Source organism: Ursus maritimus, unplaced genomic scaffold (assembly GCF_017311325.1).
Source record: "Ursus maritimus isolate PB19 unplaced genomic scaffold, ASM1731132v1 scaffold_6, whole genome shotgun sequence".
Lineage (NCBI taxonomy): Eukaryota > Metazoa > Chordata > Mammalia > Carnivora > Ursidae > Ursus > Ursus maritimus.
In genome coordinates this window covers 25399741-25425876 of record NW_024426774.1, presented here as the reverse complement: position 1 = coordinate 25425876, position 26136 = coordinate 25399741, and the positions used below count along the sequence as shown (strand labels likewise).

Sequence of the window (26136 nt, the reverse complement as noted above, 5' to 3'; positions counted from 1 at the left end):
CAATTTTTGGAATTTATCTTACCCATATCATGGAATGCTTTCAAGGCATCACTCGTATCCAATACTCTCAAAATAAACCACAGTAATGGTTCAGATAACTGGCAGGTAGCAAGAGAGCCCTAAAAAATAAAAAAGTGTACTGTGACTTTAAAATCTTAATCATGAATTTCCTGTGAATTAGAACAATTAAACTTATTAATGTAATATTCTTTTATAGTTAGTTATTCTAAAATGGCAGCCTTAATCTAAATCACTAAATACAACATATCTGCCAAAATACATAAGAAATCTTATGTGAATCAGAAAGGAAGTGTATAGTCTCCTCTCTGAATTCAGAGTATTTTTTAAAGCTGTCTATATCTACTATTTACAGACTATTTACTATCTACAGACTACTATATCTGTCTATAACTACTATACTATGAATCTGTCTATATTTACTATTATCATTTTTGACCTTAATGTGCAATGATTTTGTTTTCCATTAGACACTAATTTCATTTAAAAATGGATCCTTCTCAGGGCGCCTGGGTGGCTCAGTTGGTTAAGCGTCTGCCTTCGGCTCAGGTCATGATCCCAGGGTCCTGGGATCGAGTCCCACACTGGGCTCCCTGGTCAGTGGGGAGCCTGCTTCTCCCTCTCCCTCTGCCACTCCCCCCTGCTTGTGCTCTCTCACACTCTCTCTAAGTAAAATCTTAAAAATAAATAAAAATAAAAAATAAAAATGGATCCTTCTCAAATATCTACCTACTCATGGATACACACACATATATATACAACAAATTTTTAAGAAAATGGTAATTTTACACTGACAAAATACTCCTTTAAAAAGTACGTTTTAAAAACCTGTATTTGTAAAAATGGTAAATGGACTAGAAGTTAAAATAATCACACTGGTTCCTACAATTTCATTTTATAAGGAAAGATAAAAAGCAGGAATATTCTAACCTATTTTTCTTTTAAAATTATCTAATTCCCTTTCAGCTAAAAGGAAACTAAACATGCAACATAGCTTAAAAAAAAGTTGCATTAAATTTTCATATGTAACATCTACAGAGAACATTTTGATATTCAACTATGTTATTTCTACAGGAAAAGAAAGAACTACTTGAGACAATGGGGGAAAAATCTAAAATTAAAGAACACATTAAATGTTTTATTTTTATATCACTATAGTCATTTTTGACAATATCAACTCTAGAAAACTTTACATTCTAACTTCTAGCTATAGTCTATAGTTCTCACCTGATGTGGCCGCTCTTTTTCCAATATATGATATGAGTCTTCTGTTCTCTGTTCTATAAATAATTCTTTATTCCCACTGCTAGAAACTATTTACATTACTGAAATAGTTGCTGGATTGAACTTACTTGTCTGCCCATATATCCACAGGCCATGTAGGTTAAAATTGGCTGTAGCATCATGTGGACTGTAGAAGCTTTTTTACTGAGAGTTGTCAATATGGTAAATAATCCATCCCCAACTGATATGGCATCTAACCCACCATGAAAGTTCTCATGTTTGGTAAGATGTAATCCACTTGCTCCTAGTTTAAATAAAAAGATTAAACATTTTTTGAAAAGTATATCCTTAAAAACCAGTAATAATTAAAATAGAAGCTTAAAAGTCATTTCTCCTGAAACCACTGAAGGATGGATATGTAACGGTTTTATGTGTGTGTGTGTGTGTGTGTGTGTGTGCACGTATGTATGTATATATATGTGTGTGTATCTATCTACTATCTGAAACTGAGATATTTAACATCACATTCAGTAAAGCATATTTTTGGATATCTTCTTACATGAGATACCTCTATTGTTGGTGAAAATAAAAAGAAGCTACTCTATGACTGAGGAACATCATCTTACACATTAGCTAGGGAGAAGAAAGGAAATGGAGAGAAAATAAGTGATGTGGGTACATAACTGCACTTCAAATCATCTAATAAAAAAAATACAATGACTGTTTCCCTTATGCAAAGAATTAAGTAAAAATAGACTGGAATGAATTTTGTCACAATTTATGGAAGTTTAATTATTTGAAAAAAATTAACACAAGATATTATCTTTCCAACAGGCAAAAAAGTTAAGCAACAATATAGAAATTTTACATTGATATATGTGTCACAGAAACTGTTACACTTTGGATAAAATTTTATATTTCACTTCTTAAGAAAATGTGAATAAACCTTACTGGTTCCCTAATACAAAATTTGATGTGAAATTCTTCATCTATAAGACATTAGAGATATACAACCATAAATTGCGGTACCTTACTTAGAAGACTGATTTTTTCTTAATTTAACAAACTACAAGTTATTTGGTTAGTAATTTTCAATTTTTAAAAAATTCACACTTAAAATTCTTCCTAATTTCAATTTCACTTATTGATAGAAGCCACTCTATAAAAGTTTTCACTTACATCATGCTAAGAAGTTTGCAATAAAGTAGCTTCACACTATAAGGTAATAAAAAAATGTTCCTCAAGAAAAGAGATACAATACCAGAAACAAGTATAAGATTAAATATTCTCAATACGTACCAATTATCATCGCCATGGCACTGCTATTACACAGGCCCAGAGCAGACAAAATCTGGCTCATAATCTGCTGGTTGGCTAACACTAAGTCAGCGACATATGCAGGTGATCCTTGAATACTACTACTGCTTCCATTACCATCTTTGCCTCCTGAGACTTTTTCTTCATCTGAAACACTGTCTGTTGTATTGGTGGTCACAGATACTCTTGCACTGTATTCTCTATTGTCTGAAAGAGGCAGCTGTACTAAAATGTTAACCAGTTTTAACAAATCGAACATGAGTTGGTCTCTTGTCATTTCGCCACAAACTGCTTTTGCATCACCTGGACGAATGAGGTTGGCAAAGAGTCCCCCAAAGCATGCTCGAGCACCCACCGAGCTATCAGATCCACTTCGAGACGTTACTTTGTCTGAGCAAGTAATATAGTGGTGCACTAAAAAGGTGACAGACTCTATTACAGCAGAAATAGTACTAACGGAAACAACTTCAAAATTCTGCTCCAGAGTAAATTCTAAGAGCTTTACTTGGGCGTCAAGAGGTCCTTGGCCTGTCTGGAAAGCACCCCTGCAGAAAAAGAGGTTTAAAAATTAATCCCTGTTAAACTTTTAAAAAAGTAACCATCCCACAACACAAGAAAGCTAACAATTAAACTCTTGATATTCACTATTTCATTTTGCAGCAAATGGTTTCCATCTCTTCCTGAGTCATCCTTATTTTCTTCTCCATGTTACACAAAATCAAAAATGACTTCCCTCCCAAATAGAAAACTAAAGGACAAGTAAATCAAAGAGGTGATTTTGAAACCCCAGACTAAAATATTTCAGCATCACATGGCACTCCTCATAATGGAATAAGCTCTGGTTTTTCATATCCTCAAATGGTGCTATTTTAAACTTTCTCTACTGATGATTTTCAAAAATGAAGATTCAGTCAAATAATTCCTATGCATCGAAATTAAATGCTCTCCAGTTTTGTTCATGCCTAAGATATAAAAAGCTGGAGAAAACAGTGCCCCCTAATTAACAAGAGAAAGTGAAACAAGCTATAAAGTCACATAAACCCATCAGAGGGGGGCTTGAAATCCATGAAAAGATAGGCACCTTCAAGGAGCATTGGCTCTCCTGTGACAGAATTTGAGAAGAGACACTGGCAACATTCAAATGAGTAAGAAGAATTCAGCTAAAATATTTAACAACTTGCTGAATCCTGGTGTATGCAAGAGTAATAACACAGAATCCTTGGTCATCAAACCCATTCATAGGCATCCAATCTCCCCAACCCCCTGCCACACACTTTGCCCTATGCATCTATTCCATCTGGCTGTTCCTGAGTTATACACTTTATAATAAACCAGTAAATGTAAGTGGAGTGTTTTTCCTGGGTTCCATGTGTCATTCTTACAAATTATCAAAACTAAAGAGAGTCCTATGAGAACCCCTGGATTTGTACCCAAATCTGACAGAAGTGTGGCAGCCTGAGACCTAGGACTTACAAGTGCCCTCTCAAGTTGGGGCAGTCTTACAGGACTGAAGAGTTAAATCTGTAATTCTATCTGATGCTGACTTTGGAAAGTGTCAGAACAGGAATGAATGGCAGGGCAAAGCTTTATGTTGGTTCTCTGAAAATATCAGTAATATTGATAAACTTCTAGCAAGAATGACCTATATAAATAGATAAAAATTACCAGTATCAGAAATTAAAAAAAGGAATCAAACTAGAGCCTATCAACATTAAAAGGATAATAAGGAAACAGTACCAATAATTCAACAACATAGAACAAATGAACAAGTTGCTTCAAGATGCAACTGCCAAATGTCACTCAAGAAGAAACAGAAAACATGAATAATCCTTCACCTATGAAGTAAATGGAACATTTTTTCCTACAAGAAAACTCCAGACTCACTATGCCTCAGGAGTGAGTACTATCCAATGTTTAAGTGAGCAGTAACACCAGTTTTACACAACTTCTTTCAGAAAATAGAAAAGGGATCCCTCATTTATGAGTCCAGGATTACCTTGATATAAAAAACAGATACCTTACATAAAAACTGGACATTATAAGAAAAATGCAAACATCCCTCATAAAAAACACAGATTCAAAAATCAACAAAATGTTAACTAATTCAATTCAGCAAGTATGAAAAGGATAACACATCATGACCAAGTGAGTATATCCTGGAGTACATATTGGTCAACACTTAAAAAAAAAAATCAATGTAATCCACCATATTTATAGATTACTCAAGAAACAACATATGATCATTTCAAAAGATACAGAGAAAGCATTTCACAAAATCCAAGAGTAATACATGATTTTTTAAAACCTTAGCAAATTAAGAACACAAATAAACCTCCTCAACTTGGTATCAGGCATCTACAAAGGAAGCTACAGCTAGTAACATTTCTACTTCTGAAAGACCTCTACTTTTCTAAAAGTGAGAAAAAAACAAAGAGGGCAAATTTAACCACTTCAATCAACCATATTGGAGGTACTAACCAGGGCATTAGGAGAGAGGCAGGACGGGGTTTAGGGGCTAAGACATACATATTGGAAAGGAAGAAATAAAACTGTTTTCATTCACTGACCATATGACTATATACAAAGAAAAATCCAAAGTGGCTATATATAATTTATCCTGAATTGATGTGTAGATCAATGCATTCTCAATCAAAATCCAGCAGGGTTTTGTTTTATTTCGGGCAGTACAGACAAGAATCAATAAATGTATTCTAAAATTTGTGTGGAAAAGCAAAGGAAGTAGAATAGCCAAAACAATTTTGAGAAAAGAACAAAGTTGGAAAATCTGCACTACCAGACTTCAAGAAACTATGGAGGTACCAAGGCAACATGGTACTGGGAAAGTATAGACACAAACATCAATTCTACAGAACAGAGTCCAGAAACGGTGCAAAACAAATATGGTCTATTGATTTTCAAAACACATACAAAGAGAATTCAATGAAAAAAGCAGTCTTTACAATAAAAGGCATAGGAACAATTGGACATTCAGAGGCAAAAAAATAAACTTCAACCCAAATGCAACATAAACTTAAATGTAAAAACTAAAACTACAAAATTTCTAGAAGAAAACATAGCAGATCATTTGTATGACCTTGGATTAGGCAAAGATTTTTTTTCATAGCACAGAAGTAGTTTATAAAAAGGAAAAACTTGACAAGACTTTATCAAAATAGAAAACTTGTTTTTTGAAGAATATTGTTAAAATGAAAATACAATCCACAGATGGATAGAAAGTATCTGCAAAACACTTACCTGATAAAACTGAATGCCCTCTTTACAATAAGACTGGGTATTTCTCTTCGCTTATATAATAATTAATTTACCTAAAAGCTCCTGGCTAATTTATCAGGATATCAGAGACCTTCTTTAAAAACAGAAAACATGGGGCTCCTGGATGGCTCAGTTGGTTAAGCATTCAACTCTTGATTTTGGCTCAGGTCACCGTCTCAGGAAGTGAGATCGAGCCCTGTGTTGGGCTCTGCGCTGGACATGAAGCCTGCCTGGGAGTCTCTCTCTCCCTTTGCTCCTCCTACCTGCCCACCCCCATGTGCTCTTGCTCTTGCTCTCTTCAAAAAAAAAAAAAAAAAAAAGTTTTCATCAGACAGTAATGTCGATTTTATAAAATGTCTTACAGTATGAAGATAATAATTCATTAATACGATATGTACTATGATTTTTAACAACTCATGGTCACAATATATTCTTTTAACATATTGCCTGATTTTGTTAATACATTTATCTAGGATTTCTCTATGAAATTAGTGTGTAATTTTTTTTTCTTAAGACTTTATTTACTCATTTGAGAGAAACAGTAGGGGTGGGAGGAGCAGACTCCCCGCTGAGCAGGGAGCCCAATGTGGGGCTGGATCCCAGGACCCCGGGATCATGACCTGAACCAAAGGCAGACACTTAACTGACTAAGCCACCCAGGCACCCCTGTAATTTTCTTTTTTAAGCTATTTTTTTCAGGTTTCAAGTAAAATCCTTGGTAGCTTTTACTCTCTCTGTATTTTAGAACAATTTAAACAGCTTCTAGTAAATTTCACTAATCTGGGAAAATCTTAAAAGCAAGCAGAGATTTGACACATGGTATATCTTTCACAGAGTTGAGTAATCTGAGAGAGCCATAATAAAATGGAATGAAAACAGTCAGGAGAGAAATATATTACACCCCTTTGCTTAATCCCTACTATACTGCTTATCTGTTCTCAGATAAACCCCCAACAAATAGTAAGGGAGAGTTTATCTGAAGGATCACATAATACTTCTGCATCAGGAATATACGTATACAATGAAATTTACCTTTCTGTAGAAAGTATATGAATTAGCTTCAGCAAAAATTCACTGAAAATCTGAGGACATGTTGAAGAAAGATGTACTTGTAATCGGGTAAGAAATTCTTGCATAGCTTGTGTAGCTGTTGGACCAACCTGAAGAGAATGGAAAACATTTTACTGATAATTTTTAAATGAGTAATTCTATAAATGTTATCAAGTGTTAAATCAAGCACTATACTCTTGTAACTTTTCATATGAAAAATGAAAATAGTAGTGATAGCAGGAAACCAATTAATTTTTTAGGTCTTAATATATTTAAACAGAAAATCACAAATTCTAGTGTCAATAATTTTATCATTATGGTTTAGAACTTAAAGTAGGTTTATATAACTTGAGACAGAAAAAAAAATCACCTGAATTACACAAGGAATGCCTTCATAATGCTTTCAAAAGTACAAAGAACTTTTGCACTGATTTTCACAAACAATCGTATTATCCATTTCAAAACAGAAGCACTCAAAGAGGTTAAGCGATCCACAAATGGTCATGCTACTTTTTTTTTTTTTAAGATTTTATTTATTTATCTGAGAGAGAAAGAGAGAGAGAGAGACAGCCACCGGGAGAGGGAACACAAGCAGGGAGAGGGGGAGAAGAAGCAGGCTACCAAGCAGAGGAGCCTGATGCAGGGCTCGATCCCAGAACGCCGGGATCACGCCCTGAGCCGAAGGCAGATGCTTAACAACTGAGCCACCCAGGCGCCCCAACACAAATGGTCATGCTTCTAATGACTAGCAGAGCAAATACTACCGTGAATGAAAAAAACAAAACCACAAAGAAAAATCTCTAAAGGTAAAAACAAACCTGTACCCATTCAAAAAAGACTGTTTTCCCAAACTTTTGTCTCATCAATGAAAGAAATGGTGAGACCCACACTAAGTAACCTGAGGTATGTTTTGGAATATTTTGTAACATTTTTCCATGTGATTTTATTCTATCCCAATTTGCTATGATCATAAAACCTGGGAGGAGTTTTAGTAAAATAGAATGTAATGTAATTCTTCAAACTGCTTTAAAGTTAGATAAACTTAATTTCTAATACTGAGCACATAAATCGTAGCATTAACCAAACTTCCTACATGCCACTACAATGTCGGAGGATAGTGTGATCTTCAATAACTTACTCTGCCTTTAAAAAGCCAAAAGCGGGAAGAAAAAAGACTATTTTATACAATAGCATGCTCTCCAACACCTAGCTCTACCGCTAATAAACTGTATGATTGTGGGCAATGCAGATAATGCATCTTTTCTCATATGTAAAATAATGAAGTTATTAGAATCAATGATCCCAGGAATCTTCACATTCCAAATTCATAAATCTCTATGTACAATAATCCCTTGATAATATGCTTCTGCTCCCACCAACACTCTGGCCCCATCTAACTACAATAGTTTCTTCTCTTACTTTCATCCTTGTCTCATTTGTTTTATTGTGATCTGCAAAATGAAAGTATATGCAGTATGAGAGTACTGACTAAATGTATCCAACAGAATTTAAGCTGCAAGAAGTCAGAGACTTGGTCTTGGTAACTACTTATATCCCCAGCACCTAGAACAATACCTGGACCTACCACACAGAAGAAGCCTCTTAAAAACTTACGGAATAAATGAAACATTAGAATGGATGGTACTATTACAGACTAGACAGCTACATGAGAATTTATCTAATGGCAAATCCAGAGAAGAATTTGAGATGGTAAGTTTAATAACATTGCATAACCTGCACTGAAAAGACGCTATGAACACTAAACATATATATTTTACATAAAAAAGAAATAAAATGAGGTAGAAATATTTTAAAAAGCAGTACACTGTAATAAGAAATTAATTGATATAAAGGAAGTTTATAGTAAGACTAAAAATGTTTATAAACTCTGAGCAATACTTCTTATTTTTTGTTCAAGAATATATTTAATATTATAAAATTATTAAGTTAGGTAAACTTTCAATCTTGACAGCAGAGGTCATTAAAATGGTACATTATTGGGGCGCCTGGGTGGCATAGCGGTTAAGCGTCTGCCTTCAGCTCAGGGCGTGATCCCGGTGATCTGGGATCGAGCCCCACATCAGGCTCTTCTGCTATGAGCCTGCTTCTTCCTCTCCCACTCCCCCTGCTTGTGTTTCCTCTCTCGCTGGCTGTCTCTATCTCTGTCGAATAAATAAATAAAAATAAAAAAATAATAATAATAAAAAAATAAAATAAAATGGTACATTATTTTAAAAAGTTTTTTTAATTTCAAAATTTCTGAAATGCTTCCCTTTCAGGTGTTTTTTTCAGAATGTTTCTTAAATTGTCCAAAATCAATGCCAAAAATACATAACTGCATAAAAATCCAGTAAAAACTCAAAAGAAAATTTACTACCCACTATGCTTGTTTCAGTATAATTATTATATATTATTCAAAACTTTTTTAATATTGATACGTAAAATAGTATCATTTAATACCTTAGCAATAAAAATTTTACATATTAGGTACAGTAAGTTTTTCTTTACAAAAGTGTTTATTGAATAGTCTGGGTCTATCACTAGTTTTCAAAAGTCATCTTACCTGGGGACTGTGCTGATTTGTTCCATGTGGACTGGTGCCAGAAAGAAATTTCACTAAGACATGAATCAGGTTTGGATCTGAAACCAGCAGATGAGCAGTACTCTCCTGAGTTGCAATGGCACTGCTTGAACCCGCTATAAAACGTTAAAAAAAAAAAATTTTTTTTTTTAATAAATGGACCCTGAAACAACAGAAATACAGTATATAAAGTATCTTTTAGTTTCAAGGAAAACTTACATATTCCTGGGAGTTAGTTTTTTTTTTTGTTCTTTGTTTTTCATTTAAGATTTTATTCATTTATTTCAGACACTGAGAAAGTGAGAACACCAGAGGGGCAAGAGGCAGAGGGAGAAGCAGACTCCCTGCTGAGCAGTGAGCCAGATCCAAGGGATAATGACCCAAGCCAAAGGCAGATGCCTAAACAACTGAGCCACCCAGGCGTCCCTGCGAGTTAGTTTATTAAAAGGGTCTGATTCTCTACTGTATTGGCTACGTTGGACTCACATTCCCTATTTTCATCTATCTTCCCTCTTCTAATCTGACTATAAAAGATAGCTGGTTTAATGTGTATCTTATTTAGTATACAGTCAAGTGGAAAAGAAATAATTAAATGCTTACTGACCTTTTGGTGAGCCTATTCTTGGTAATTATTTCCCTCTTTCAAAAATAGGAATCTACTTTTTGGGTAAATCTTAACCCTTCTTTCTAAGATAAATCTAGGCAAAAACTATTCACTTTTGCGTGTCAGTAGTATAAAAGCTGTACACTGTTAAATGAATACAGGTAACACACCAGTTTCCTGAACAGAATAAAATATCCTTTGAGTTGAATCTATCTTCAATATGAGACTGTGATGTTTTTGATCCCATATTTGGAAAACATTCCAAATGAAAAAAAAGGAGTAGTATTTTGATGCTAAACAATGATTTAAACTGACATATTTATCAGTGTGACAGAGCTTTCTATTTAATGAAAATCATCTCAAACAGAATGGGTATGAAATTTACCCACCTCTTATCATAACCTATAGACAGAATGAAGATTTTAATTCATATATGGCTAGTCCTTATTGTCTACTGTGAACTTTCATCTCTACCTCACAACAATCTCAAGAATACCAGATAAAACCCAGATCTAAATGTGAAAAATAAAATCAATACGCACTACAGAAGATAATGCAGGGTTATCTTCATGACTTCACAATACATAAAGCCATAGAAAGCACTAAAAGTTCCTTACTAAAAAGGTACAGAAATTCTTTTACTTTCTTAATTATAATGAAAAAAAGGGGGTGGAGTAAGGAAAGTAGAAAACCTATTATCACAATCTGAGAAAAAGCAATTATATTCTATGAATACAGCTTTTAGATGTGGTAAACTCATCATACATGTTCATGAATATAACAAATCATTTTTTGAGTGCAAAGGTACTTTAAAAAGAATAACAAACATGAAACAGTAAACATTTGATTTTGTATTCTAAAAGCAATCAGTTTTATTTTAATAAGTAGTAAGCTTTTAGAAAGTAGAACTATGATTTGAACTCATGATGATAGTATATTATCAAAGTAAGGAAGCACGAAGCCTAAGGATATGTAAGAACAGATTCAAAAGAGATACAATCAAATAAGAAACATAAACTGTTCACAACTATATCACTTCTTGGAAAGATCTGAACAATCTGATAGTAAGAATAAAGAAGTATAGGTCAGAGATTTAAAGGAGTAATTGGATGTAAAGGAATAAACTTTTGCACTTACGATTAAGCTGCATATTTGTCATGAGTGTTAGACTATGAAGCACAAGGCACCATGTCCGGAGCAAAGTGTTGGGATACCACGCTAACACGGTGAGAAAGCTAGTTATTGATGCTATACAGAAAAGAGAAAGGGGAAAAACTTTTAATTAAGGAAAACCAAATGTTTAATTAAAAATAAAACAAATTTAAAAATATGACACTATTTCTTTAAATCAATTCACTACCTAGTGTCCTCAAAACACAGAAATGAAATGAGTTCCCCATTAAATATCACTAAAAATTAAGAGTTAATAATATTTTATGGCTAAGTAAAGCTCAGCCTGCAACACATAAAATGTTATCACTATAAATGTGCTGTGCTTTTCAAACTACAGGCACTTCTACTGCAACACAGCTTGTTTTACTAAAAATCTTCACATTCTACAAGACTAAAGCCTGAAAATAATAAGGGATACTGGAAAAACAGGGATGGGGTAAGAACATTAAAAACCAATGCAACTTCAGAACAAAAGCACAAACTAGAATAATTCGGTCACTTGCAAGGCCAGAGTAGAACATGCTTATGGCAGCTGGAGAAGCCAAACAAGTTATTCAAAATGCACGAACGTAATGCAGTGCCCAGACTGTGCCCTTAAAACACCCTTTAAAAAACGGCTGATTCCAGATTTCAGGCTAAAATACACATCGACTGGAATATTTATCACACTAAAAGTTAACAAAAGCATAATATGTATATAAAAACAACAACTAAGAAAGGAGCACCTCACTGGCCACAAAGGGCAAAATTTCAGCATCAATAAGCACAATTGTAACGGAAACAAAAAACATTTTTTAATCATAAACTTATACAGGTATTTATTAAAGAAACTAACTGATCATGCATGTAGACTGCTTGTGAACCAATTCAATTTAAAAACAAAAACGAAAACAAAACAAACAAAAAAAAGAAGTTCCTGCATTTTCCCTGCTTCTAATATACAAACTACCAACAGAGGGTGACAAAATAGCCTATGAAAGGCATCTTCTCTTTATGGAAGTATTTCAACTAAAATGAAGAAGAAGTGACAGAATTAGACTATCCTCGTATTGAAAGCTCTAATGAATTATTAATGGCACTGAGCATCAGTGTCTTAAAAATGTAAAAAGAGAGGCAACCTAGGAAACTGCCTAAAAAAAATCAGATTAACCTCCAGGTTTAACTACCAATTTATAGGAAATGAAGAGGACATCAATGGAGATACAATCACTAAAAATCAGGACCGTGGAAATCCTGAAAGACGAAAGACCAAATTTCTTTGATAAATGACTTTTTGAGGGGATAAAAACCACATGGAGGGAACCTATACAGATTAGGAGGGATTAAAGAAACATAATTAAAATATGTGGATCTTACATGGATTCTATTTGTAACAGCTGAGATAACTGGAAATCTGAATACTAACCAGATATCTGATATTAATACTGCATAGTTATTTATTATATAATTATTACATAAATTATATAACTACATAAATATTATAATTACTACATAAACAACTCTTGTTTATGTGTAATGGTTTTCACAATAACAAAGTTGAAAATAACAACAGGAGCACAATTTATAATAATTATTAGTACAGTGGAAGAGATGAAAACCTATTAATTAAAGCAGGGCTGGCTCTTGCCAAGACAACAGAGATAGAAGTGGGACCGTGAGCCACTGGGGCTGTCATTAAGGTTGAAGGACAAGCCTATGAGAGCCACACAAAATACAGAATTCACCCCTGCAAGACAGAAAGCACCAGAAATAGATGATCAGTTACACTTTTCTTAAAATATAACAAAAATAGATTCCTGCAGTCAGAGCTAAAGGCTAATTCTATTTCTGTAGAAGGATATTATTTTACTCCCATTACCTTCACACTCTTGCATTTGTCAAAAACAAAAACAAAAACAAAAACCCCAAAACTAATTAACACAACTTCCACAGGAAATGGGACATCCTTCTCCAATTTATCAATTCCCTTGGGGCTGATTCACGTTTTTACGAAACACCAGAGGCAACAGAACAGTTCATGAACAAGATGGTTTTTTTGGGAAATGTAAAGATTAACAATGCAAATTTTAGTTACACATGGGCACAAGATAATACAAACCAGAGAAAAAGTTTTTTGTTCTCTTTCCTGAAAATTATTTAAGTCAATGTATAAAAAAAGGTTTTTTTCCCCCACTAAAACATTATAAACCTAATGACAAAAAAGATTAGGTAATATTAACCTAATTGTTGCCTTTTTAGTTTATTTATGCTATGTTAATAATTTTCCTTCTAATAAATCTTACCCTGATTTAATGAAATGACAGGTATTCGATTAGCATTATATAAAAAAATGTCTGCTCCATTTTCTTTGTTTCCAGATGAACTAGAATTCAGGCTCAATGTGAGCCACAACTGGAGAAGGGATTCCAACTGAAAAAGAATGAAAATTGACAGGGGAAAAAACAAAAACAAAAGTACCTATTATACAATGAAATACTATTTAAACAAAAATTTGATGAATGAATCCCTTGAGTAATTAATTTTTCTATTAAATATTTCCTCTGGTTACTTCTATTCAGTTGACAAGCAAACACATCTTAAAATTCTTGATGAAACAAAATTTAAACTGAATTAAAATCTGTAATTTACCTAATAAATATAGTTTTCAAATTAAAATAGGTGATGTAAGTCTTTAAATGCAGGTGTATGTAAAACATATAATTGGAACTACAGTAATAAATCTTAAAAATCATAAAAATTATAAATAACCTATCACTGAGGATCTGTGGTTATCAAAGGATCTCCAATATTTTTCCGTCTGAGATAATGAATAAATCATCCCTGTCAGGTTGAGAAAGATCTCCCAGTTATTTTCATCTTTTACTAGGCGGGCAATACTGTGTAAAAATACACCATTTCTCCTGAAGTCATACCTGAACATGATGGACTTGAAGCATGGAAAAAAGTTTGTTGAAACAAACATTTAACATTGGGACAGATGATAACTGTATAATAAGCTGGCTGGATTGGTTCGCTGCTTGTAAACCCCCTAGAAGTGAATCATCTGTTCCAGTGGGAGACTGTGATACTGAAAATTAAACACAATTATGATTTTATCACAAAGTATCAGGAGAAATGTTCACTAGATATTAGTATGTATAGGTAAGTGAAGATCTTAAAAAACTTTTTAAAATTGCATTCCTAAGAATGGTTCATCATTATATTATTTGAAAATTTGTTTTTACAACATTACCTGAAAGTCAAAGAGAGAAGCTCCCCAATTCACAGCATTTGTCCATCAAAGGAACAAAACCTTACTCTCTAGCAATTTTTATTTTCTATTTTTTCCTAATTAATAAATAAGGAAAAGGAAGAAAAAGAAGAATCTTGACTAATTCTTAAGAAAGTAGTTTTAGAATAATTTAGACTCAAGTCCATTAATTCTTAAACTTTATCATACATTAAAATTACCTGGGAAGCATTAAAAAATTCTGATGCCTAAGTCACACATCAAACTAATAAATGAGTATATATTCATGGGGAGCAGAGAAATATGTGAGCTCTACGAGAGGTTTTTCATATATTTAGAAAGTTATTATATTAAAAGGAGGACAGAGTTCTGAACAGGACAATAATCAAAAGACACAATATTAAGAGAAACAGATACAACTTACAAAACCATCTTCTAATAGATTTTTTTAAACAAGAAATGTCTAACAAAGAAAAGGGCTACTTATTAGGTCAGTACTGAGTTGTCTGTGGTCATGGAAAGGCTGGCCCAACAAAAGAGATCCCTCCATTACATGAGAGATAAGATACAATAACACTAGTGTACCAATACCAGGATCATAGAACACTAGACCTTTCCTTCGGTTTTTTGCTTTTCTATATACTTTCTAAGCTAAGAAACAAATGAAAATCACAAAGTGAAAGAATTCAGTTTGACAGAGAAGTGTCTAAAAACCCAAATTTCTCTAATGCGTCATAAACCCCCCTTCACAGGGGAAGAACACGATGCTCTTCCTAGGTTCTAACTAGTCCATCTACCCTTTTACTCAGAGAAGGTGAAATAATTCATAGGCCTAAGAAAAATAAAAACATCACTATCTCCTTAGCACAGTTCCTCAATCTTTTGTCTTTGTGAGACAGGCTGCTATCTATCTTAACTGAGCATGTGCTCGCCTGATAGGAGGCGATCTATCCAAGTCTAGCATTCTACTTCAGCAAATGACTGCCTGATGACCAAAACAGGCAAGCCACCTAACTGTGTCACAGTTTCTGTGTATCAGGCATGCCCAATGGTTTAGATATTGACTGTAGCTACTTTATTGCTACAAAGTCAGAGTTGTGTAGTTACAACACACACTGTACAGCACAGAAAGCAGAAAATATTTACTACCTGGCCCTTTATATAAAACATTTGCATTCCTTTGGTATAGATAATTAGGTAGTAAGTCCTCTCCATTCAGCAGTTCAGTTAGGCCCATATATATCTCTTCCCTCCTAGGCTTTAAGGATGATAAAGATGCCACTGCAGTAGTGACCCCTTATCTGGGGTTCTGCTCTCCATGGTTTCTGGTTTCTGTTACCAGCAGGCAACTGCACTCAGGTCAACAGTAGCCTAACACTCCATCATAATGCCTACGTCATTTACCTCATTTCATCATGCAGGCATTTTATCACCAAATATCACCACCAGAAGGGTGATTCTGAGAGAGAGAAACTGCATTCACACCTTTATTACTGTATATGATTATAACTATTTATTATTATTGTTAATCTCTTACTGTGCCTGATTTATAAATCAAACGTTATCATAGGTATGTTTGTAGAGAAAAAACATTATATAGGGTTCAGTACTATCTGTAGTTTCAGGCATCCAATGGGGGTCTTGAAACATCTCTCTCCCGAAAAAGGGGTTATTGTACATAAAAACCCACTTTATCATAAATGTGGATATAATGCAATGAACTCCCAGGCAGCTAGCTAATCAGACAACTCTAGGAATTTTATTAACTTCACAACACAATAACAAAAACATCATTCAGGTTTATCGACTGAATGTAAGCATACTACGAAATGGAGGTGTTTTGTTCTCCCTCCACTTTCCTAATTTAATAATCCCTTGTCTTATTTTTCAACTTGCTTCTAACTTAGTGAGGGAGAGGTGCTATATACTTAGCCCACTCAGATTCACACCACACACGGAATTTAAAAATCTGTCCTTGCTGAATGCACTTAAAAATTATCAAGAGATAAAACATTCATTGCAATACTCTGAGAATGGTGATTTTCACTTACATGTAGGAGATGTATTTGTTAATGCTTGTAAAATGGAATCTGCTTCCAGGGTAGACATCATTTTCAACATAAGTTCTGCTTGCTGTTCAAGTCCAACTTCAAGGCGAGCATCTAGGGCTACGACAAGCAATTCAAAGAAAAAGAGCTATTGGATAATTATTACTCATGTCCTACTTCCTACAATAAAAATGTTGACATCCAAATGCAAAATAGGGTGAAGAGTGTATCCTCACGTAAGAACAATCTGTTAGGGAGTATCAGCCACAGCAGGTACCAACATCTGTGCAAAAGAGGCTAGAGATGGGACACTGGTTATATAGACAGAGGTGGATCAAATAAATGAAGTAATGATAACAGAAGCAAATAAGTTAAGGAAAACGAGAAACAGGTTCCTCGCTGTCAGAGAAAAGAGATACAAATATGGAAAGGCAGAAAGTTAAAATGAAGTCTAGGTAATATTACACTGTATGCTAACTAACCGGAATTTGAATAAAAATTTTTTAAAATTAAAAAAATAAAATGAAGCCTACAGAGTTAATTATAGCCAGATATATTGATATGAACTCAGGGCATTCTAGATAAAAAGGCAGATATAGAAATATAGATGCAAATGTGTATAAACACACACATTCCCTAGATCTGTCCACCAAAGGGCACAGAAACAGCCACCAAAACAGTAAGTATACCTAGCACCCAAATCTTGGTTTCTTAATCACATTCTTCCACTAAAAGGTTTTTAAAAAAAACCCTTGTCCTTGGGGCACCTGGGTGGCTCAGTTGTTAAGGGGCTGCCTTCCGCACAGGGCCGGATCCCAGCGTCCTGGGATCTGGGATCGAGCCCCACATCAGGCTCCCTGCTCCGCTGGGAGCCTGCTTCTTCCTCTCCCACTCCCCCTGCTTGTGTTCTCTCTCTAGCTGGCTGTCTCTCTCTGTCAAATAAATAAATAAATAAAATCTTTAAAAAACAAAAAACGCTTGTCCTTACTTAAGTAGTTAATTCCCAATCTGGGGAAGGAAAAGGAAATAATTAGCCTGGGGTATCTTGTTGTGCCAGAAAACAAGGAAGTGCTCAAGGAAAGAGGAGATAGATAAGCTACGGGAGATCCATCCCACTGGTCAAATCTGGGACAACTTAAACATCGAGCTCTTTTACCTTAATAAACACTAAGCAACAAATAAATAATAACAAATTATGACCCACTGAATAAAACAGGAAACCATAGGTCTGCTTAAAAATCAATGAACAGACTTTTTTTGTTTTTTTATAAGAACAGTTTCCAAGTACCATTCTCCCACACCCACAAAAAATTTTTACGAGGGAAAAGAATAACTTTATAATGGCGAATAATTAACCAACTATCAGAACATAATAAGAAAACCTAAGCGTTACATTTCAGATACTTCTGGCAACGATGCATGACCATAAACTAATCATGAGGAAATGGCACACCAACACAAATTTTGAGGGACATTTTACAAAATAACTGGCCTGTAATCTTCAAAAGCATGAAGGCCATGCGAGTGAACTCTGAAGAACTGTAGCAGGCTGAAGGCGACTGAAGAGCTAACAACTAAATGCAAGGCATCATTTTGCTTTGGATCCCTTTGTATAAAGGATGTTATTTAAACACAACTGCTGAAACCTGAATGAGGTATGAGTGTTAGCACTAATGTTAGTTTCTTAATTTTGACAGAATGTGCTCCCTGATTGCTTATGTAGAAAAATGCCTTGATCTGTACAAAGAACAAATAAAAACAAAACAAAAATGAGTAAGATTAGCAACTTACTCCCAAATGTTCTTTGTATCAAACTCACAACTTTTCAGTAAAGGTATGATTGTTTCAAAATGTAGCGAAAGATTTTATTTTAAAAAAAAGTCTGATATATTCTACATGACTAGAAGAGTGCAAAAATAATATTCAGGGTGGTTTCATTCTGTTTATAAATAAAATACAAGTTTATTATTAGCCATAAAAAAATTTCAAAAAGCACAATTAAGTAAAATCACTGGCAATCCCATACAACTCACAAATATATTTTGCTAGGTGTGATTTTGAGAAAAAGATGCCCCATAAATGGAAGCTCCTCCAAAGTGACTGACACCAAAACACACGGCTCTGTCATTCTGAAGGCACACCTGTGAAACTGAACCCTCTCAGCGTACACGCAGACTCGTTTTCTCAAAGGCCAAAACATACATAAACTTAGGACTTGTTTTAAGTACAGCACACGACTAGGTGCCCGGGCGGCTCAGTCAGGTGAGCAACTGCCTTCGGCTCAGGTCGTGATCCCAGGGTCCTGGAATCAAGCCCCACATCGGGCTCCAGGCTCAACGGGGAGCCTGCTTCTCCCTCTGCCTGCCACTCTCCCTGCTTGTGCTTTCCCTCTCTCTCTCTCTCTCTCTCTGGCAAACAAATAAATAAAATCTTAAAAAAAAAAAAAAAAGAATAGCACATGACTTAAAATTTAACACACACTTACCCTGAGATACTGAAACACTAACTGTCTGTGATCCATTCTTCTCTGTGTTTGCAGGTGGCTTTGCTACAGGAATTCCAAGACCTCCAATGTAAGGGTTGTAATTGTAGGTGCCATAATCAGCACCCCAATAGTCATACCATGTACTGCTTATTGGCTTAAAAGAGTGGAAAAAAAATTGCGGTTTATTTTTACCTCTTCACTAAGAGTGACATTATTTACACTTTCTAAACTCAAATACGGCTACAAAATAAACATTCTCCCCACCCTTTAAACCGCCAAAATATACTTATGATCTTAATGATCTATTGGAATAGATCAGTAATATTCTCATTTTACACCAAAATTTAAAATTACCTTATTTATTTAGAACCTGAGAGATAATTAACATCCCTAAAAAAAAGAATCTGTTATACACAAAAAGAAGCAATATAAAATATTAGGGGTATATCTCCTTCATAAAACGTTGAAGCTAATACAGAATTAGAATCTGAAATAAACTGGGTTTAGAGGAGCTTAAATGCTGCTTGAAATTTAGTAATCTACAACTAAACTTATCCATGCCTATATTACCGGTTCTTACTAATATATAAGATAGTAATAGTGGCTACATTAATAAAAGGGTACAACTTTTCCTAATACTACTCTATTGGTATTATAAAAAGTACTACTATAGGACCTTTAGCAAAATAATGAATTTTGAGAACAATGAATAATGGATTACATTTAGTGATAAATATGTATACTTTCCTGTTTTAAGTGATTAAGCCAAAAGTATAAAATGAAATATTTTAATTGCAAAGAATAGCATATCATACCTTAAAAACTTTGGCTGCAAGAGGATCCTTTTCCAAATCAATATCTAAAGGATCAATATCAACTTCCATTAGATCCTGAAGGAGCTCAAGATCAATTTCTTTATCTTTTTCCAAAGATGAAAGAGGAGGTGCACCTTCAAATAATTGAAAATGATTTTGAGAGAGTATGCAACATAAAATTAACCAATATATTGCCTTCACTTACAGAAAAGGTTATTTTACTTGTATGTAACATGTTTCTACTGATATAAAAATCTCTAAATTTTTATACCTGACAACTAAACATTAGCAAGTATACAAATGTATCACTCTAGAACATACAATTAAAAACACCATGCAAAAATATTTTACTTCCTTGGGAAAAAGACCATGGAATTAGCCCTTGTTGAATTAGGTTGCATAAACTTTGTTGTTGAAAATAATCATTACCCATTTCTAGAACGAACATTACTCATTTTACTACCTCCAATATGTCAATATGTAAACCACTATGTTACATCCAATATTTCAGAAAATGATATCCAGTATTAAAGTGAAAAGCAAAGAAATTTCAAGTCATATGACTGTTATTAAACTTTTTCTTTTTTTTCCTTGCCTTTGATCATCTTTATTGAAAATTAGCTATTCAAAATGATTTGACAATTATAGAATAAACAAATTTAAGTTTTTATGCAGCAGGCTTCTTTTCTTCTGTTGTAGGTTTCTTTTCTGCAGGTTTCTTCACAGCTGCTGGTTTCTTGGTAGCTGCAGCCTTTTTTATCCGCAAAAGGTTTCTTCTGCTTCTTCACACCCTTCACACCAACAGCTTTCTTTCCCATCTTCACCATCACAGGATTCTTGCCTGAAACCCCCTTCTCATCTGATTTGGCTTCTGAGGTTGCTGCTGCCTTATCCATCCAGAGCTTGTGACTCCTGGCCTGGCAAAGAATGGCGTTCTGGCATACGGTCTTTGCATAGGGGTTTAGCTTCGATAGGATTCTTGGGTTTTTCAGTGGATTCTTCGTCAGGACTCTGCTATGAATCTTCTTGCATGATGCTCGGAGGGTTCTCTGGATCTCTGGGCTTTTCAAGATTCTGCTAAGGTCTACATTAAGCATCTTGTGCATGGGAAGGTTGTAGTTACTCTCGAAGGAGGCAGCCTTATGCCAAATGCCATACAGATTGTCTACTTGCAGAAAAGTATTTTCAGGACAAACGCATGCCCACCGGGGCCAAGTTTCAAAATGTTCAATTTGCTTACATTAAGTAAAGTAATTCCAGGGATGGTTCTGAAGGCCTTGATGATACCACTGTCCTCATTATAGATGATGCTGGTCTCCTGTGCTGGATACAATGACAGTTTCTCATTTTGCTCTTGCCAGTTCTCATTCACCAAGAGTCATAGACCTTTCTGATATCATTTTAGGCTTTAAGTTTTTTAAGCAAAACAGCCTCCTTGGTCTTCTGGTACACGTCAACTTTACCTTCAACCACTAAAGGAAGTTCAGGAACTTCCTCAATACGATGACCTTTAGACATGACCAGCACTGGTAAGGCCAGGCAGCCTGGGCAGAGTAGATGGCCTATCACTTCCGTGTTATGTTCACTCTGTGGTGCCACCGGTGCCAGGTTTTTGTTTGGTGCAAACATGTAGGCCCCACGAAACATACTTCTAAAAGCACCCTTGGCAAAACGGTGAGTCCCACCACCTTGAACTCTGGGAATTCAAGACTCAGCACTGGTTTGATAACTTGCTAATTCAATAACAGCCATCTGTTGTTTCTGTGCAAGTTGGTATGAACAAAGTTCACAGCATCAAGTCAAATGGGAGCCTTGAACACAGGAGGCAAAGTAACATTTTTGCCAGATGATTTCCCCTTTTCAGAGTCCACTGGTATCAGTGGATGAGCACACGCCATCACGAGGGATAGAAGAGGGTCACGCTCCTCTCCACCCAGTAGCTCCTATAGGAAAAGCTGCTAATCACCTTATTTTTCTATTCTGAATTAGAAGTTATTTTGCTCTCAGATGTCTCAAAGTTCTTAACTAAATTTCTATGCCTTACAATAAATCTTACCTTCCCATCCTTTTCACCCTCTTATTCAACATACATTTCTAGAATGCCTAGCGCATGCCAGCCTGCACTAGGGTTTGAGTATGTGAAGATTAATAAAACAAACTTCTGCTCTCCAATGAATTAATTGAAGTCCAGAGGTGAAGATACACTACAGAAATTAAACCAACTACAGCATGATGAGTGCTGTAAGAAACCATCTAGAGTAGAAGGCAGCACCGAAGGTAGTCTCCAACACTGCTGCTGGTGGTGGTGGAAAAAGCTTATTGGAGGAGGGCAAGCTTTATGTGAATCCTAGATAAGGAGCTCATCTTGCAAACAAGAGAAGGAAGTCTACTGCAGATAAAGGGAACATCAGGTAAGAAGGATAAAATTATGAGAGAATGTAAGACTGAGAAATGACAAAGGGGTGAAATGACCAACAGCTCCCGCAACATACACAGCAATAACTAAAATACCCTTTTTTTTTTTTTTTAAGATTTTATTTATTTATTTGACAGAGAGAGAGACAGCCAGTGAGAGAGGGAACACAAGCAGGGGGAGTGGGAGAGGAAGAAGCAGGCTCCTAGCAGAGGAGCCTGACGTGGGGCTCGATCCCAGAACGCTGAGATCACGCCCTGAGCCGAAGGCAGACGCTTAAGGACTGCGCCACCCAGGCGCCCCTAAAATACCCTCTTCAAAAAGTAAGGAACAAAGGACTGTACATGCCAAGGTATAAATATAGTTTTTAAAAAGGCAGAAAACAACAAAAAAAGAAAGAAAATACACCGAAAAGGCTGGATCTTAAAGAGTAAGAGCCTTTAACTTTGCTATCTGCACCAGTGCGTACCTTTAACTGTTTTCTAGATTGTATTTTCTTGAACAGAGCCAAATCAGACCATATCAAAATAAGGACATTATGAAAGGACTACATCTTATTATAACAAGCACTCATTCAGAGAATCAAACCAAAACATATTTATCATATTTAACTGATGTGGTTACCAAGGCCAAAGCCCTAAGACAAAAATACGAAAACTAATTATCTACTTCACTAAAATTCTTAATTTTGAGATATATTTTAATTTAAAAAATTAAAAAAGAACACTAAGACTATCTTAGATAAAATGTAATTTAAGGAATGTACCCGTTATATCATGTGTCAAAGGTTCATCTATAGTTTCCAGCAACTGAACTGAAGACTGCTGCAGGGAGTCATCAGAGTCCCCGGCTGTTGCAGCTACATCATCACTCACTGCTCCCTCCTCCATGGCTTCTGCAGCTACTGGAGCCAGCAACTCCCCTGTACAAAACAGAACAGTCCTAACTGTCTTAATAAGTTATTAACAGACCTCCAAAACATATTAAAGCATATTTTTCCCCCGTTTAGAGAATGGCAACATGTATGTGCTATCAACTATAAAAGAGTCTGAGGCAAAATATTCCCCACCTATCTCCTTAATGCTAGGACCCACTGCATTACCCTCAAATGTTAAAGACAAGTAACTAGTATGTTTACACAAAACGTGTAATATGAACAGGAGTTATTATAATCACTTTACATATATTAACTCACTTACTGAAAACAACTTTATAAGAAGGTACTCTTATTGTCCTATTTTACAGATAAAAAGACTAAGGCACATAGAATCCTCAAGGCCACATGAAGTACTAATAAGCAGCCCATTACTGATATTAATAATGAAATCGACTAGCTATGATATTCCTGTGCTTTAACAACCTAACTCCTCCATAAAGACTTAACATGTATACAACTGTCAACATAATTAAATACAAAAGTAATTCTAAATAGTTGCTACTGCTGTAACATTAAACAGATCTCTTTCACTTTGGGGGGTTACAGTTTCTTTTAAATATTACTTATTCGAGCTAAGGCAAGCTAATCTGGACATACCCTATGAAAAATAAATCCAGACAAACCTGCTAATATATCCTGTAGCATACAAGTTAAGGAATACTGAGCCCAAGCACCACCCCAAGATATATCTCCTCTATTGAAGTCAGTTCCAACCAAAAGTAATAGTAGTCTTTCCAGTTGAGGTTCATTCACAATCTCACACAGATGTATAGTTGGCCTCGTGGCATTTGCAATACGTGCAAGAACCTGCAATACATTTTATGAAATTACAGCAATTACAAATGTTTTCTCCAAAAACAAACTATTGGAATAATACTTTTCAATGATGAGATATATTTTTGGTGTCAAAATAATTGTTTGAGATGAAAAACAAAGAAATGTATTTTCATGATTGAATACTAAAATCTCATTAAAAATGATGGAATAGTGGGGCGCCTGGGTGGTTCAGTCAGTTAAGTGTCTGACTTGTGATTTGGCTCAGGTCACTATCTCATGAGTCTGGGTTGTGAGATCAGCCTGCTTTGGGCTCCATGCTCAGCGGGGAGTCTGTTTGAGCTTCTCTCCCTCTGCCCCTCCCCCCACTCACATCGAGCACTCACAAGAGAGCTTTCTCTCTCTCTCTCTAAAATAAGTAAATAAAATCATTAAAAAAAAAAAACTCTTGGTGGAATAGTTAAGAATAATTTCTAAAAACAATGAATATGCTACAAGAAAGCCTTCAGGGTATTAAAACCCCTTCATAACCATAATTTGACGCTTACTTGTATATATCCTATTTTAGCTAACAAAAAAAGGCAGCTTAGAGATAGACATATCCACCTTACATACATTTCAAATCTACATTGATTTAGTTTTAACTAGGTTAAAATATAAATCACATCTCCTAAGACGTCACATCTCCTAAGAAGTAAGGGACAAAATATTTTTTAAGTCTTTCAAGGCACGATAAAAAAAACCTGACTTACATAAAGGAAAACCAATAAAAGTACTATTATTACTCATAATCAAAAACCAATTAAAGAATGCATTCTTTCTTCTTCTTACCCTCTCAGTCTGTAATTATAAATTATGCCTATTAGTTTACCTACCTTACAAACAAACAGTAAGAGATCTGCATGACATGTAAAATCCATGGAGAGCAGAAACAGAATAAGTTTCTGCACTACTGAAATACAGCGTTCATGGGCCAGGGTAAATGGAAGTGGTTCTATCTCTGGACTTTCTTTTGTTGTTGTAACTTCTGTGTCTAAATTAGAACGGGACCATTCTGCTGTCCGACGTAACCGAATTAAATCCTTGAAATGCTGCATAGAAAAAAATTACAATATTTAAATCAGTGTTTACTGAATGAAAATTCTTTCAGTATAAATTTATTTATGGAATGAAAATATTCACTCAGAAAATTCACAACTTCTAAAGAATAAAATTTTAGATAAACCATAGCTTCAAAATAAGATTATTAAAAGCTATACTGATCAATATACCTAAAGTCCTGTTGAGAGTAAGGTATAGAATACATAACAGAATTTCAGAAAAGTGAAATTCTATGTTAAGGCTACATTAGGTCAAATCTAACATCCCAAAAAAAAATTACCAAACATCCTAAACATAATTCGTAAGAGGTGGATGGATAAAGAAACCGATGTTATATTTATAAGTAGAGTATTAACTCAAGTTATCTTAAAATCTGATAGAATAACTATAACTTCATATTTATAGAAACACAATAAACAAAATTGGTTGCTGCATGTGTTATCCCCCAAATTAAAAAATATATGTTAAGTTGTATTTTAAAATTTTATTTACAAATCAATGGATTTAATTTTCACTTAGAAAGAACACTTTAAGAAAACCGTACATTTCCTTGGATCTTTTATCTTAAATTTACCGGCACGCAATCCACTTTAAAGGAAGCACACTGGAAACACACATTTATCATATATTTATCATATATTTCCTTGAGTTAAAAGCTACCTTCCCTCAAAAAAAGGCGTTTAGAATAGATTTTTCTGTTGATAAGCAAAATAACAAAATTTTAAGTTTATTATTGAAAATATTTAACTACTCAATTAAACATATTGAAAAGAAAAGTGACTGTCCCAAACTAATTACATTAAAAAGCAAAGATCATACCTTTGAGGTAGCCTGCTTTAGTTTTGCTTGCTCTACCAGAAGTTTATATGATGATCCTTTGTTACTTTGTATTTTTTCTTTTTCCATCTGTTCCACCAAAGCTTTCTGTTTAGCTTTTAATAGGTTAAGTTGCTTTAAAAAAAATAAATAAATAAATCTAACTTTTTAACCTAAGTTAAGCTAACAGTGTTAAAAAGAACAAAGTAAATTATTATATACCTCACAGACTTCATACATCCAATTAATGGAATAATTCCCTGATTTAGTTTTAACTG

General features: G+C 34.7%; 1 protein-coding gene and 1 pseudogene across 2 annotated transcripts in view; both read right to left on the bottom strand.

Annotated features, from left to right (window-relative positions):
* Positions 1-26136, bottom strand: part of BIRC6 (baculoviral IAP repeat containing 6) — a 226625-nt gene that overhangs the window by 98882 nt on the left and 101607 nt on the right. For both annotated transcript variants that reach the window (XM_040623077.1, XM_040623076.1), the window contains exons 34-48: positions 25862-25993; positions 24817-25032; positions 23791-23974; positions 22997-23152; positions 19818-19951; positions 19003-19156; positions 16521-16637; positions 14153-14307; positions 13523-13649; positions 11205-11315; positions 9446-9579; positions 6865-6992; positions 2542-3104; positions 1371-1546; positions 23-119 (exon numbers count right to left, since the gene is read on the bottom strand). In XM_040623077.1, coding sequence (XP_040479011.1) covers positions 23-119; positions 1371-1546; positions 2542-3104; positions 6865-6992; positions 9446-9579; positions 11205-11315; positions 13523-13649; positions 14153-14307; positions 16521-16637; positions 19003-19156; positions 19818-19951; positions 22997-23152; positions 23791-23974; positions 24817-25032; positions 25862-25993 — 2584 coding nt within the window. The remainder of the gene's footprint in view (positions 1-22; positions 120-1370; positions 1547-2541; positions 3105-6864; positions 6993-9445; positions 9580-11204; positions 11316-13522; positions 13650-14152; positions 14308-16520; positions 16638-19002; positions 19157-19817; positions 19952-22996; positions 23153-23790; positions 23975-24816; positions 25033-25861; positions 25994-26136) is intronic.
* On the bottom strand, positions 20417-21858 carry LOC103671595 (annotated as a pseudogene).